This window comes from Suillus discolor (assembly GCF_016758755.1).
Source record: "Suillus discolor strain FC423 chromosome Unknown F5147scaffold_2, whole genome shotgun sequence".
In the NCBI taxonomy this organism is placed as follows: domain Eukaryota; kingdom Fungi; phylum Basidiomycota; class Agaricomycetes; order Boletales; family Suillaceae; genus Suillus; species Suillus discolor.
The window spans coordinates 444,473-460,864 of NW_024541249.1; the positions used below are offsets into that span (position 1 = coordinate 444,473).

A 16,392-nucleotide genomic window follows, 5' to 3' on the forward strand; every position below is an offset into this window, starting at 1 on the left:
AAGTGCCACTGAAAGCTGAGTGCGGAGGAAAAAAAATCCCGCACACTAGTCTAGATACCCTAAAACGACCCAAGCCCCTTGTATTGTATCATGGTCAGATCGTCGGTTCGGGTAATAAAACAACAAATGCCATGTTGGCTAACGAGAAGGGCCACGGGAGGGGAGATTTCTTCCTGGAAAATAGGTATGAGAAAAACGAGCATTCCAATCCTACATACAGTGATGAAATGTGCCACGAGAAGCATAGCAACATTAATTGAGTCTGCTTGAAGGGCTCCGCCACTGATGCAAATCAGAGCAGCAGTGTTCATAGTAATCTTACGACTGTGCTTGTCGTACATGTAACCAACTGTGAGGGCTACAAGGATGCCTCCAGCATCGCTTATTGTATAAATATTGAAGTGCTGAACAAAACCAGGCTATCCATGTATTGAAGATAGCACTGAAGCATAGCCGTATGTGAGACTTCCGAGGGTCAAAACCAAAATTATCCGGGTATTGATAGTGACCATCGTGCATGGTGAGCGGTTCAACGTGGGCTGAGGAGTAATAAAGGCAATCTGAATCACTCACGGTGACAAACTTCTTATGTTTTCAATAAAATGCCATTTTATGACATGCCAGTGAGGGCCCGGCGTAGAGCCAATCAGTGTCAGCTGAACAGCGGTGAAAGGTATTCTTGAATTATTAAACGCCTGGAAAGGAGGAATGTCCGAGTTACTGACCGCTGCTGCTTTCATGCCATGTCCGACACAAGACCAATGTTATACGGATGCCATTCCGAGGTAAACAAAGGAAAAGGTGTTAGATAATAGAGACCGGCCACCGCCGTCGTGACAAAATCACAACTGTGACAACACGCGTGACATACCGCGTTGTGTTTGTTCAGTCAATTAGGCCTTAGGAGCTCGCGCTCAAAGGACGTCCGCTTTCACCTTTCGCGTCGTGATGTCCGAGTCCATTCCTGTCCAATGGATATCGCAGTATATAATCAAAGTTGCCGAAACGTGTGGAAAGTCATTTACTGATGTCCCTCTCGAAGCCATATCACCTAGCAAGAAGAAGAGAGTTCAAATACTCGAAGTACGTACTTCTGCTCATTTTATGCTCTCAGCACTGACTGCTGCAGTTTTTAACATACAACCCAGACGCAGCAATATGGGGGAGAGTGTCCGATAAGGAATACAGTATTCCCGTGTGTTTCACTAAAGACGCCGTGTTGCAATATATGAAGTGAGTTGCATACTTGGCTCTTGTCAACTTCTATTTGACGTATTGCTACAGGGATTTGCAAGGTCGAAGGCTCACAGAAGCAAAGCATGCTATCTTCTTCATCGGGCAATTTCGCCCCATCTTCGTACGAATTCCTGTTGGGAACAATCGTTCGAATTTGAGCGAGGTCCCTCATATAGCTCTAGAAGCTGGTGTTGTTAAATTTGTTGGCTCTGGTTTGGGCGTTTTCGGTTCACCGCAGGACGTTGAAATGAACTCTCGAGTGAAGGCATGGGTCCGCGGACTCCGACAAGGCGGCAATGGCGGGTGAGTATCAATAAATCTTCGCATGAGCATTTTCTAAACTGCAACAGGGATGTCCTAATGCGTGTTCAACCAAATGCAGCAGATTCACAACTCCAGGAAATCTGTCCAGCCATAAACCATGTGGAAGCACCTCCCATAATGCTTCAGGCTCGGGAACCAGAACACAATTCACCCCATGTCTCGCCAGAACGTCCTGTCCGAAGGGCCGATCTAATGAGGGAATATCGCAAGCGCTGGGCAGTAAGTTTGTGGAATTCGTGAGAATTCGTTCGTTCAACCGTGTTTATCAGCGTATCGAGAACTTGAAAGATATCTGGACAGCTACAATAGATCCTGGTGATGGTGACGAAGTGCAAACGCTCGCTGGTGGTACGTGTGCAACTTATTACATACATCATAAGCTTGATTCACGCGTAGAACAACCTCAAATGGGCCAGCCTCCTGTCGAAGAGTGTGTACCTCCTGATAATGTGGTCGTTGGTAAGCCCCACGTCACAACCACAATGCATTAGCGGGAGCGTTGACTATAACCGAAATACAGTCGCAAGATCTCAACCCTGTACCCCACCGCGCACATGTACACGTACACCTGAGCAAGACATAAATGAGCAGACCACACCCAGAACCTCAGAATGGCCTTCATCTGCGCCTGGAAGCCCTACTGGAGTGCTGCCATCTCCAGCTCATGATGGAGACGACGATATTCCAAATCACTGTGTAAACGCAGGAGCTTCGCCGGAGGAAAATGGTCCTTTACACGAACCATCCACACCCCCTGCTACTTCGCCCCTTCGCCCGCCCACACCCGCGCAGCGCATTAGACGGTCAAGTCTTCATCCATCCCCTTCAGATTCGTCCCCCATACCTGCAACACCTTCCTCATTTCCTACCCACATTCGTAGAAACATAAAGCGAAGAGTTCCTCACCCTGGTGTACCGCTGTTACCAGCTGATCACTCAGGTCCAACTCAGATTCTCGTCCCCAATTCTGATACTTCGGGAACTCAATCTCAGTCTCAATCTCAACCACAGTCGGAACCTTCATCACAACTGTTCACTCAATCACAGTCATATCGACCCCCGTTTCCATCCCAGCTGACGCAAGAATTCAAGCCAGGACCAACATCGACACCCGCTGCTGTCAAACAGAGCCTCTCAGGCACAGATCGTGGAGCTTCGTTAATGCCTCCAGATGACCAACTCGGTCATTGGGGCGGTGATCGTGCTTCTTCTCCGGGTGTCATCAACTGGGACGTTCATGAGAATCTCGGTCATGGCGATCATCAACCATCCGACACCGACCCACATGCACATCAAGTCCTACAACAATTGACGACTGAAGATCCTGATACGATGGATGTTGACCCGGTTGATGGTATTGAGATTCCCGCTGTTGTGCATACCACTCCCTCACAAGCACCCGGAGACCCATTGGACAGACACAAACCCATGAGGGACACCTCACCGCAACCCTCCGATTCGTCTATGCATTCATTGTTCTCTGGTTCCCCTAGCTTTTCACTATCCCAGTCCGAAGTCATACCCCCCATTGTACCCCGAACAACCTCAGGCGAACCAACAAGCCAGGCCCCTTCACACGATGCAGAGGCTTGGAAGGCACCCAGTTTCATGAGCTCTCGGAAGGGTAAAGGCAAGGCTATAGAAGTGCTTGACAAGACATCCGGGATATACAAAAGAAGACGGGAGTCGCCCACATTTTCGTCTCCACTCGCTTCTCACAAGCGCAGAAAAAATGTGGCGGATGAAACGGAACCTGGGCCTGAGCCCGCAAGACCTGTCAATGAAGACGAAAGAGTAATATCCACCGTCCCAAACGGGAAGAGCAACCACGCCGTCACATTGGATATTAGGCAGTCACACGAAGAGACTCCAAACATCAAGCAATCATCTTCACGTAGGATATCCAAAGATTTAAGCCAAGTACGGGACGCGTTGCTCTCCCAGGGCATCGACAAGAAGCGTAGGATACGTTTGATGGGCTACCAGGTCGACTTTGATAATATCCCTGTCAAAGCTGAATCTCCCAGTCCAATGTTGAGCCTGGGACGTTTGCATGCCATCTTGCTACGAACCGGAAGAGTACGAACGCTTGGTGACGTGGTGACCAGAGATGGGAGTATATTTATGAAGTCTGATTAATTTGAATCATGTCCTGTTCAAAATCCACGTTGATTAGGCAATACATGGGGAGTTGGATGCTTTGATGCTACTAACAATTATCTTGTGATTGGTTCACTAAGTTCCAGGACCATCTGGTACCTTGTCATCCTCGGTTCATCCTCAATCCCTGAGCAAACAAAGTACCAGTATCGACGTTCTCACATCATTCACACCGATAAGACCCAACCGCTCGCATGATTATTCACGTTTCGTCTTCCCCCCCCCCGTCTCTTGCTTCACTGCATGTTAATCCGCATCTTGCTCAATTTTCTTTTGTTATTGTCTTTACTTCATCAGAGTTAATCCTTGGATAATATATTCATGCAATATTACTGAATAAATCTTAAAATGGTTGGGCTGGACTGAGCGTAGCTAAGTTATAATGTGCAGATGGAGCCGCTGGGTGGGCGGGACAACTGTTCGCGAATTCAATCGTGTCAAACTTGGAGAGGGAAAAGAGCAATTGATTTCTGCTAGAACGTTAAAATTAATCTACATGTGTATGCATGATTGATTGTGAACAAAAGAATGTTGAGAGCGAAAATGAGGTCGAGTAAGTTCGAGCTTGTCGTCAAAGCCACACACCTCCGAGTCAAGGAGTCGGAGATAATTTACCTTCACGTCCATGATGGGCGGGCGGCGCCATCAGATGTTACCCTACTTCGATCTCCACCTTGAAAGCTGCTTGGTTGCAACCTGAGGAGCGTTCCTTGGAGAACATGTATGCACCACGTAGTAAGTCCTAGCTAGGGTTTTTCGATCCAGACAAAGTGGGAAGGACTCGGATTCCTACTGGCCAGTAAGAGTGGAACGTATTTAGGCAGGCAAGACCCGATGCATCTAGAAAGACGTATAAGAAAATTTTCGGGGTAACAATGAGGCATTTCAGAGTAGACGGCCTGGAGCCATGTGTAGCGCTTAATTAATCCTCAGTTCCAAGGATAGTTCTCCGAACAAAATCCTTAGTGCGGTTCGTGAAGCTGACTTGGTTTGGATGAAGGTAAGGCTGTGGGGTATAAAGTTGCTGCGATGGACGGATGGGAGGAGTGCGGCTAAGAGTGAATTGGACTCGGCTGATCATAGTACACAGGTAATAAAGCTTCGCAAACTTAACGAGTTTCAATCGTTCTCTTGACTCCGTGTTACGGTTCAAGTCTGACAGCAGACTCTAGTTACTGTTCCCCAGTCCCATCATGATAGTCTATAGTATATATAGACGATCCAAATGGAAGGAAGTTCCTTATCAAACCCCTCAGGCCTGCATGATAGTTCAAACGTTCACGGCGCACGCCCACATGTGCACAGCCTTCAGGCCTCAAGGTTACCTCGTGACCAGGCTGGTCGAGTGGCCTACGGCAGAAATTACAACATGGCCGCCCCATATCAAAAAAATTTGCGTAGGCTGAATGGTTACGAGTCTAGCCTCGACGCCTCGACGCTCATATCGATGGCACTCCTCAGATCTCATGTGAAACTTCTGTGATGCATTGTACTACACAAGGCTTCTCGGATCCAACCCTAGTGACTCGGAGGCGCGAGGCGGATGAGCGCCTACTAGAGGTCCCTTATTAGAGTGGCCAAATTTCACTGTCAGTGGCGAATTTCTTTCTCTCATCCCATTGGTAATATGGCTCAATATACAACAGTAAATCGTCTTTCCAAGTCAAAAGATCATCCTGGTCTGGAATATATCATCAATCACATATTTCCTCCCCTCAAGTTACCGCAAGGGAGCAACCAATCCCTTGAGAATGACCTTGCCCTATCTCAGGCAGTACTTGATGCTGCTATCATCTTCAGTGACCAGCTGCCGTCCGATAAGCTGCTGCTTTGGACGAGCAGCTTGAAAATGCTTCACAATCTCAAAGATTCAATCAGATCCGACGTGATGTCTGCAAAAGAAGTCGAATCTCAAATCAACGCTATGAACGCTAAAGGTCTGTTATTTTCATCTCATTCGCATTCTTTTTCTGTATTGAATATCAATTTTCAGATGTCCTTGTATATATGATTCGCGCGCAAAACGCTGCGGTGGTCATGAGAAAACTCGAATCCGAGACCATATTCGAGTCATTTGAGGTCTCTCCTGACCCCACCGCAGTGATGGGCGCAAAGGGAAAGCTGATATGTTCTTATCCTGGACCTGCCATCAGAGTCCCAGACATGAACGTTGATAACGCTACCTTTCCCGCCGAGCTGGCGAATTTTCTCGTTCACATGGATCAAGATGTACTCGATGCAGCAGCGACGAGGACAAAGGCTAACTGTACTGTTCTCGAAGAGAGGGACACCACACATCCGCGATATATCACAGAGCTCCTGACCGGTATACTGCGTGGCCTCGGGAGCATCGCTGATATTCCTCGCATCCGCAAGCGCATCGGAGATGATGTGCTGTGGGACAGCGTGAAGTTGCCGTGGAGGCGGTCTCCACTTTGGCTTGTAATTCGTGTTGCCTTACAGACGACTCTGGAGCGCAGTGCTCTCGGACGAACAACGTATAAATCGTTCATACTGTTCTTCATGGCAAGGCTCATGACCCTTGCCCTCGACCATGACTTATCGAATGACATTCTACACTTCATGTCGACAAAGATTGCGCGCCGCCTTTTCAAGCTTGGACCCTCCTCATCTCTGGAGTTGTCGCAGATGGTCAGTAAGATTGCCGGTGATGTAAGGAGCGTCCTAGAGGAAAGATGGAGATCTGTTCAGAGCGTGCAACGGGCCTCGCCTCTTTGGGCTCCCAAGACCCTCCGAGTCTTACGAGATACTCATCTTTCCTTGAACACGAGCCGACAGTACATATACCATGCTTTGCAGAACCAGCATTCCTCCTCCCGAGCAACCCCAGCCACCACACACGCGGGACAATCAATAATTTCCTTGACACCGAAGCTAGCTTCCTGATAGCCGCCCATGCCGCAGAACCGTCTCTTACACTCGTAGACTTCGAGACCGCTATTGGATCAGGGATCGATGACTGGGTGGCGCGCATTCCACTCAGGAGTGTCGATTCCGCATGCGTCTCGATTGAGGCGTGTGCATCCGCGTACTCTTCGAGAGCGCTTACAGCTTATAAAGGAAACCCAGAGAATTTGTCTATCATGCTTCTCACCCTTTTTGAGCTCTGGGTAGCAATGGATAAACTCGTTGTTGAAAAAATTCCACTCCTGGCAGAATACTCCCCCGAAATCCCATTGACGCTTTTGGAGCGTCTTTTAATCCGCAAAGCCTCTGTCCTTGGTCGTTTGAAGAAATTGCACACCTACCTGAAAGCTCGTCATTGTCAGGCTTCCAGCTGTCTGTCGGTATTTACCGATGATGACGACGAATCGTTCGCGGCGCAATATTTTCACCGGTCATCCAAGCTGCAGAGTTTGAAGGCTCGTATCGAGGCGGATGGTCGGAAACAGCGGCAGGAGAAGTTAACCGAACTTCGGACCCTCCACAGAAGGTACCGTGACCTAACGACGCGCGCAGCAAGTTTAGAGCACGAATACGGTGTCAACTCCCGCGGCTGGGATTACCACAAGCACTGGCAATGTGAAAAGTGTTACGTGGAGAAGGAGATGAATTCCATGGAAATTACAGTCTACGAGTGGCCACTACCAGAGCCTGAACAGGAGGCGATTGTGGTGGTGTTTGAGTTAGCATGCCCCATTGCGTTCGACATGTGGAGATCCATGACAATTCATGTCTTCGTTGATATCTGCACTCCAGAAAAGATTTCCTCCACTTCCCCCTTCATGACACTGCCTGAATATAATGCCTTGAGGCAATATCGCACGTGTCATCCAAGACAAAGGCTCACTTTGGCGTCAGAGGCCAAACCTTTCTCCAGGTCTCATTACAGTGAGATTCGCATTTCTACGCTAAAAACCGAAGTCTGTGTGAACAACGGACTCAATTTTTGGCCTTTCGACACAACGACAGGCGCATGGGTGGCAGATATACCGCTAGAATGCGATGTCACCAAGTTGTGCACTTTCCTTCTTCCGAAGGGACCATATGATGGTTTGCAGCAGTACCTTGCAGGGACATCCCACACGTCAAACCAGGTCATGGCCAATCAGGCAGATTGTCACAAAGACGTGACCATCCACGAATTCATCGCGTTTGGAACCTTGCGGAGTGGACCGCATTTGCAATGGATGAATGTGCTGCGTGAACTCCATGCAAGGACGCTCAATTTTCGACGTGAGGAGATCCATCTACTGTTGGCCCAAGCTGTCTCACAGGCCGGCCCATTTTCGTCCGACGACAGCCTTATTTGGCATGAGGAGTTGAACAGCGTGCCCTTCCTTATTGCACTACTTGGAGAGCTGGAGGAGTTGATGGCGAGCGTCGAAGGAAATTGGTTGGAAGCTGTCACGATCGACACTATCATCATGCTTGTGTGCCGCGTCTTGTCCTCGACTCAGGAAGAGAGTGTGAAAAGTCGTGGACACACGCTCCTTCGAAGGATACGAACTGCGACTTTTACGTTGCTGATGCAACTATCAGGGAAAATGCAAGCCAGCAACGACGAGGCGGTCAGCCGGGATTTGCAAGGGCGTGTTCGGGATATGGCAGTCACCTGTCGTAGCACTTTCGATGTCGATGGGGACGCTTCACTCCTCCTGACGTCGAACGACGACATCAAGATATTTGTATATTGTGCGGTCATGCTTTATGACAACACTCCAAGCCAACTCGACAATCTTTCACAATATTCCAAGCTACTGCTAGAGCGAGACAATAGATGTTGCCACGCATTAGAACCCATTATCCGTCAATATGTAGAGCACCACAGGGAGGGCCTTGATTGCGCCATAGTCAAGATTTGGGACAGCTACAGACCAGGAACTCCTTGGAGGGCACTTACGGCTCCGAATTCTCGTTGGCTCATGACACAAACTGCGCCTTCACATTCCCAACTACCACAGGACGTACACATCGATTTGATCAGCGGATGCTTGCTTATCGACGGGAAACAGCTGGGGAGGCTTCCTTCAAAAATAGTGCAACATCCTACTTACCAATCGATCTTCGGCGGTGTGAGTCTTTGAAAGTTGTAGCTTTGTTGGCACAAGCTCACTTATCAACTACAGCAAGTTCTGGACATCATTCCAGCTGATATTCGTGGAATGGAATATGCGACGCGCGGGAACTTCTGTGACCATCAGGTCAGTGGTCAGTCTCGTTGCCATCACTCAGTAATTAAAGATGCACTCGCTTGTTCCTGAAGGTGTCTTTCGCTCTCCTTGACTCGAACGATCTCATCATCCGTGCGAAGCATATCAAACATGACTCACCTATCCTCCAACTCATTCCGAGCCACAAATTCGTGGAAGACCTGCCAACCCCCTTAGTCGTGGGCCATACTCATTGGCTTAACCTGCAGACGAACGAAAGTTTATGAAGCTTCGCTCTCGTGACACAGACCTTTTGCGCGAGATCAGTTCACTGTCAACTAGGCGCGTCTGGTACCCTATTCATCTTCAGAAGATGCAGACAATTTCGTGGTCATGCCTTGCGCCCCTTGCACAGCACCATGGTTTTCATCCAGCCGCAAAATCTATCATGGATTACGGAATGAAGCTTTCGACTTTCTCAGAAGGGTCTGCAAACCTTCAGGAACTTCCACGATTCACCAACCACCTTCTTGAGCGCGCCTCAGTTCGTGCCTCGGCAATCTATCCTGATCAGTTCTCTCTTTCACTTCCGCTCGGTGATACAGATGTCATCTATGCTTCACGTGATATTCCCGACAAGGTCGCAGAAGAGAGAGCATTCCAAATCACCTTCATGGTGCATCAGTGGTCATGCAAACTTCCAGTGCAACAGAATCTCCTTGATTTGTTGACTCAGTGGCAAGATGTCCAGGGTATTGGCGAGCCGCTCAGCTTGCAGTACTCCAAAGACTGGCTTCAACCAAGTTTCCCTGATGTCTTCCTTTCCGCGTACGATTGCTGTCGTAAGGCTACAAAGAAAGACATATCTCGGCTGGTATTCACCCTGGCTTCATTATCATACAGCTTGTCGGATGATCATGCTCTCGTGCCAACACTCCTAGCCTTCGCCACCGTTCCCAAAATTCGCAGCCTGGGAGGCCCTCCAAAGTTCACCTCCTATGATCTCTCGGATGGCTTCATGCTGTCCGATACGAGATTGGACGATATCATCAGTTCGTACTCCAAAGATTACGAAAACAGCCAGGAGAGACAACTGCCTGCAATGCCTGGCGAAGATGAAAAGACTCTGGGGAGGCGTCGTTATTCAGCTTTCGAAGACAGGTGTCGCTCTGAGAAACAAGTCATTCTCAGCAAAGTTCAGAATGCCTGGCCATGCGAAAATCCTCCGGCACTTGATACGCTGCAAGCGAAGTGCTACAATCTCAATGAATTGTCAGGGAAACTTTCCCCAGTATTTCGCAGCTGTTGGCGAAACCGTTGTCTGGAGCTACACCTGGATACCCTGCAGGAGACGCTCAGACCATTCTACACGCCAAATCCTCCTTCGAAACTACCCTCTCAATATGATCTCAATTCTTACCTTGAGGACTCGCATGTTGCATCACCGGCCTCATCTGTTGATGCCAAGTACCTGTTCAATAGAGATCCGCCTGTGACAAGCATGTGTGGGTCTTCGCAATTTCTGCCCAATGCCGATCGGAGAGATTTGGTATCTTCAGACTCCCGAGTCGCAGCAGGGTTGCAACAGCTGATCAACGATTTTCGCACACGAGGAAGTGACAAGTTTTGCCGCAAATATGCTGACGATCTGTACAAGAGCAGGTCGATTTACTGTCACGAAGAGATTGTTGCCCCACCAGATTCTACGCCATATACAATGGAACTACTGCTCGAGAACCATCATCTCCATAGCCGGCAATTCCAAGACCACTTGCATCTATCACACACACCCTCTCCCCCGCCTCTGCTGCTGAGAACACGTTATATAATGCTGGATTATGGCCTCGAGTTACACCAAGTTTCCTTTTCACACGCATGGCTTCTACAGCAGGAAGTCATTTGGGGAAGGCTTGGCGTGCTGCTCTTATCCAGCTGTCACAGATACTTTTGCAACTGCAACGCTCGCGAAGGCTGTTGGTGTTTGCTGCCAACACAAATTGGGTCGAGTTCTTCAAGGAGTTGGAGAGCGAAGGATGTGTAGGATTTGATCCAGAGCTGTACCCTGATTGGCTCTTAATACAGGTACGCTATAAAAAAAATCGATCATGGATGGTAACTGATAGTGTCATCCTCAGATTGAAAGTCAGTTCTTGGCACGGCCGGTCCAGGTCAAGGTCGCGCTGGAGATGATGTCACCATGCACAGGAGGAAATACTTCTCTCCAACTGAACATGGGCGAAGGCAAATCCTACGTTATCGTTCCCCTCATAGCAGCCGCACTTTCTGATGGCCACAAACTGGTCCGAGTAATAGTGCTGAAGTCGTTGTCGGCTCAGATGTTTCAACTCTTGGTCGAACGACTAAGCGGCCTCGCACAAAGGCGCATTTTCTATATCCCATTCTCCCGCGCACTCTCTATCAACTCATCGAAGGTGCAAATATATCGTGACTTGATGCAGGAGTGCATGGATACCAAGGGAATCTTGGTTGTGCAACCGGACCATATTCTCTCATCCCAGCTGATGGCTGTCGACCGTCAGCTTTCCCCTCAGATTGAAGCTGCTGAAGACATGCTGCAGACTCAGTTTTGGCTCCACAATCACACATGCGACATCCTGGATGAAAGCGATGAAATTCTGCATGTCCGCTACCAGCTGGTGTACACTGTGGGTCTCCAAAGGCCACTTGAAGGTCATCCTGAAAGGTGGACGACAACGCAACAAGTGTTGAGTCTTGTTGGAAGCATGCCGCTCGGCTCATGAGCGAATTTCCGTCTCATTCAGAAGTGTTCACTCCTGAGCATGGAGGGCTCCCCTTCGTTCGCGTCCTGCACTCGACAGCAGGTGAAGCATTAGTCCAATGGATTGCAGAGGATGTCATCAATAGCGCGCTTGAAAACATCAACTTCGATCAAGCATCTCCCTATGTGAAAGAAGCTGTTTGCCGCTTTGTCGCAACTGAGAAGATATCCAGCGCTTGTGTTAGCACAGTGAAGAATTGCTATGGAGACACTACGGTCTGGCCAGGCCTCCTAGTCCTGCGTGGATTGCTGGCATGTGGTATCTTGGTGTACGCCCTCAAAGAACGTCGCTGGCGCGTGGACTATGGCCTCACCCAAAAACGAACGAAGCTAGCTGTGCCATTTCGCGCAAAAGACATGCCCTCGCTACGGGCGGAGTTTGGCCACCCAGACGTTGCTGTGACCCTCACGTGCCTGTCATACTATTATGGGGGTCTCACGCTCCAGCAGTTGATGTTGTGCTTCGAGCTCCTGCTCAAGCAGGATAATCCTACCCTCGAGTATGAATCTTGGGTTGCTAGACTTCAGTGCATCCCAGAAAGTCTGCGTCAACTTAGCGGAATCAATACAGAATCCGCAGAGCAGCTCTGTGACCTTCAACGACTGTTCGAATTCAACAAGGCGGTCATAGATTTCTACCTGTCCCGAGTAGTCTTTCCCAAGGAAGCGAAGGCATTCCCCAGCAAGCTCACCTGCTCCGGGTGGGATCTCGCTCAAGAGAAGAGACATATCACCACTGGCTTTTCCGGTACCAATGACAATCGTTATCTTTTACCAAGCTCGATGGTGCAGCATGACCTCGATTACCAACGCAGCACGAATGCCCGCGTCCTGGCATTCCTTTTGTGCCCAGAAAACAATTGCTACAGACCCATACCGTCTGGCCAGAAGATACAACATTTCATTGATACCTTAATCGCACAAATCCCCGAGGTCCGCGTGCTCCTGGATGTTGGTGCGCAGATGCTGGAATTGAAGAATCAGGAATTGGCCGAGACATGGCTTCGAGGCAAATGCGATGCCCAAGCCGCAGTCTTTGTGAACGATGACGATGAAATCGTTGTTGTCAGTCGGGATGGGACAGTGGAGCCCCTTGTGTCGTCCCCCTTTGCCCAACAGCTTGACCAGTGTGTGGTCTATCTGGACGACGCGCATACCAGAGGAACAGATGTTAAGCTGCCTTCTGGCTTCCGAGCTGCTGTCACACTTGGTCCAAAAGTCACCAAAGACCGCCTGACGCAAGGTCTGTGATTCCAGAGTTCATGCGTATCAATTTTGACAATAACCAACGACACAGGATGTATGCGAATGCGGAAGTTGGGCAATGGTCACTCGGTGATGTTCTTCGCTCCGACGGAAGTTGACCGAAGCATTCGCTCGGCGACTCAGAAGGCTGATACAGACCGTGTCGACATTGCGGATATCCTGCACTGGGCAATGCTCGAAACCTGTCTTGATATCCAGGTGCGTGCATCACACTGGGTTCAACAGGGATCAGATTTCAGTATACGACATTCCGCATGGGCTAAATTATCACGTACCTCCACTTCGATCTCCACCCTGAAGACCGCCTGGTTGCAGTCTGAGGCGCGTTCATTAGAGGATATGTACGCACCACGTAGTCCTTTGCAGATATCCCACGTTTGGGCTGCAGACATTCAAAGAAAGTGCAAGGAGCTTGGAGTTCTGACGGGACCAAAAATGAACATGGATGAGGAACAAGAAAGGGAAGTAGTCCATGAGGTGGAGAGAGAACATCAAGTTCAAAGACCATCCAAAGTGCAATCTGCAGCTCAGGACTTGCATGCGCACGTTCGCCAATTTGTCAGGACCGGTCGAATTCCTAGAAAGTCCCCTGCATTCATTCCGGCGCTATCTAGCCTCATCAACACTACTGCTGAATTTCACGAGGCCAATCAGTGGGCGCACAATTTTTTAGTCACCCGTGACTTCGCTCGTACGGTGGAGACTGTCCTTACCATGCAGAAAGCAGATGAATACCTGCGGCCCGTCAATTGGATCGTGCTCGGTGACGTTGGAGTGCTGGTAATCATGAGCCCGAACGAAGTGGATGCACTGCTGCCTGATATCCGCAACAGCAAGGCAGTTCAGTTATGCGTATATACCCCTCGGACCACAAACACGATGAAGGCATGCGATGATCTTCGACTCTACCGTGTTCCTTCGACGTCACATCTGACATCATCGGAACCGCTGATTTGCCAGCTCAACCTTTTTGCGGGTCAACTCTATTTCTCCAGTTACGAGATGTATCTCCGCACTTGCAACTTCTTAGGGCTCAACGCGCCGGATTTGAGGGACAAGGACTTGATAGCCGATAGTGATGGATTCATTAGGAAGAATCGCCCTTCTGCCCGAGCATCGTGTTCGTTCAAGCGATCCCAAGTTCCTCCGCTGAAGGAGTTGTTTGGAATGAGAAGGAAAGGCATGGGGTATTTGCCAACTCACCTCGGAAAGATGTTCAATGGCCGCATTCTGACCGAGGGGGATTTTCTCGACTGAGTGCCAGGTCTGTTTAACGTAAGTTTTAGCGCCTTTCTGCCAGGGCCTTACTGATTGCAATTCTTCAACAGCAATCGTGTCAACACTGGTCTTCATCATGATGTAATTTTGTGGTGAATGTATTTGTAGTCGAATTCGTAGTGGATCTGAAACACTATACATCTTGCTGCGTCATGTACCTCCATGTCAATCAGAATGTATGAAACAAGATTGACTCATTCAAAGCACAAAACAAAGCAGGAAATACGATACAGTACGATGATGAAGTGCAGACAGCCACCGGAACGATATGAGACGAGAGAAAGTGTCCATTCATCAGACCCACAGTGATCCTGAGTATCCATGAAGTCCAGCATCCGGCCCGTATTGCAGTGATAGTACGTCGCGACGTCGTTCCAATAGCCGGTGGAATAATTACGACTGCATCTCTATGGCTGACCATTTGTATGAATCGGCACGCAGCAAAGCCAGTCACCATACGACATATGAGCGAATCCTTATGTACTTCGGTGCAAGGTAAAACATAGCGCATTTGGGGCAAAAGACGATTCTCCGAATGAGCAAATCCCACACTCAGGACTCCGCATCTGTTCCTATGATATCGCCGCCAAATGTAGAAAATTTGAGATATCCAAGATGCTTGTTGACCTCGGCCCATTCCTTGTAGAAGGCTACGGGGGCGGCCCAACAAACTCGTTGGGTTGGAATTCGGTCGATGCAAGGGAGGACAGAATAAATGATGCGAGCGACAGTTTCCGCATCCTTTATATCAGACTGGCACAAGTCCAATTTTTGTAGGGTGGTATGCTGAAATGACTCAGCTGCAGGATCGATATCGATATTCACGGTGTCCATTAATATGTGCAGCGTATGCAGGTGGGGACATAGACGGAGAGCTGCGAATAGTCCGCGGAATGTGACTGTAGGTGGCATCTGCGAGTCCACTAATTCCAGCGAGCGGATGTGTGGCCAACTTGACATGACTTCCAAAAGAAGGTTGTTGTCAATGTGGATGCAATGATGTAGATAAAGCCGCACAGTCCGGAGACGGGTGAAACAGAGAAGTTGTGTAACCGCTGCTGAAGAGTCAAACGAGTGCTCCTGGACCTTTGAAAGACGGGCGGATATGCTAATATGTTCAAGAGTTTGATTTGCTTTGCACTTGGATAGCGCACGAAAGAGCTGCTCAGCCTCTGCGCAAGGCAAAACATCGGCAACCATCTCAAACTCTCTGAGCGAGGGGAATTCCGAGTGTTGCATGACTGTGATAGCGTACGCAGCCGTGTTTACATCGAAAGAAAGATTCGTGACATTGAGGAAATGTGCGAAATTGACAATATCTCGGTCCAATGACCAACGAGAGGCATTGCGCGGTTCATAGACTGACACTTTAAGAAGGCTAGGGAGGTCGGAGAGGTGCTTCCATGCTGCCCAGTCGAGAGGTGGACAGGACAGAGTTACAAGCCGCTTGCACAAACGGACACTGTCAGATAGAAGGGTCCGATTATCTGCTGACTGCCGTTCCCATTCAGGCATCTGGAGAGATAAGTGCTCCAAAGCGACACAACGGGTTGCAAGAGATTTAAAATCCGGATTAATGACAGATAGGACACAACGGCTCAGCGTAGGGGACAGAAAGAGATACAAGTATTTATGTCGAAGACGTTGGACTATAAAGGCCAGTGACAGCAGTCTCGGGAACATGCATGTCTCAATGGGGAGGATTGCGAAAAGGTGAAGATCCGCGCTGCATGATATACGTAATGAGCGCACACGGGCGGTGTGATGCAGAAATTGATGGGTTTCTTGCTCAGATAATGGGTCCACGCCTTTAGACCAATCCAAGGAAAGCAGCTTTTTGGAAGCTCAGTGAGCCAGTAAACAGGAATAAGTGCGACTAGTCCGGACTGACCTTCGACCCAGTCTGATATATCAATTGATGTAGCCTCGGTACACAGCCTAGCAGTGGTGTTATGCCATCCAAATCAGCCCAAAGCAGATCCATTGCGGGCTCGTGAAAGGCTTTGCATGTCCTGGCAAGCGCTTCAAGGGATGATTTCTTGCCAACATTTTGTGAGCCTATATTTTCATTCACATGCGCGAATATCGCCGAGAGGACTTCGGAAATAAGTAGAGCTCGATGCATGCGTTGTGCTTTGCAACGTTACCAGTAAACCGTCGATGCCAAGCGAGTTCCTCTTATGCAATGGCACGTGACAAAACATATATGTACAA

The 16,392-nt window shown here is 49.1% G+C and overlaps 3 protein-coding genes across 3 annotated transcripts; 2 read left to right on the top strand and 1 right to left on the bottom strand.

Annotated features, from left to right (window-relative positions):
• The first annotated feature begins 879 nt into the window (after positions 1 to 879).
• Positions 880 to 3,819, top strand: F5147DRAFT_118872 (uncharacterized protein). The gene is made up of 7 exons (XM_041428111.1): positions 880 to 1,083; positions 1,130 to 1,233; positions 1,285 to 1,539; positions 1,587 to 1,779; positions 1,830 to 1,908; positions 1,957 to 2,019; positions 2,081 to 3,819. Exons 1-7 carry the CDS (start codon positions 949 to 951, stop codon positions 3,697 to 3,699), a joined length of 2,448 nt encoding a protein of 815 aa, XP_041299452.1. The 5' UTR covers positions 880 to 948; the 3' UTR covers positions 3,700 to 3,819.
• Positions 3,820 to 5,347: 1,528 nt separating this feature from the next.
• On the top strand, positions 5,348 to 14,157 carry F5147DRAFT_795623 (uncharacterized protein; the record flags this gene model as incomplete). Its single annotated transcript, XM_041443158.1, has 10 exons — positions 5,348 to 5,657; positions 5,714 to 6,376; positions 6,433 to 8,756; positions 8,811 to 8,885; positions 8,948 to 9,073; positions 9,124 to 10,728; positions 10,776 to 10,916; positions 10,970 to 11,500; positions 11,539 to 12,877; positions 12,932 to 14,157. The coding sequence occupies 10 exons, from the start codon at positions 5,348 to 5,350 to the stop codon at positions 14,155 to 14,157; spliced, it is 8,340 nt and encodes a 2,779-aa protein (XP_041299453.1).
• Positions 14,158 to 14,730: 573 nt separating this feature from the next.
• Positions 14,731 to 16,316, bottom strand: F5147DRAFT_832332 (uncharacterized protein; the record flags this gene model as incomplete). Its single annotated transcript, XM_041443809.1, has 2 exons — positions 16,070 to 16,316; positions 14,731 to 16,011 (listed from the first exon to the last, which is right to left on the bottom strand). Exons 1-2 carry the CDS (start codon positions 16,301 to 16,303, stop codon positions 14,731 to 14,733), a joined length of 1,515 nt encoding a protein of 504 aa, XP_041299454.1. The 5' UTR covers positions 16,304 to 16,316.
• Positions 16,317 to 16,392: the final 76 nt, after the last annotated feature.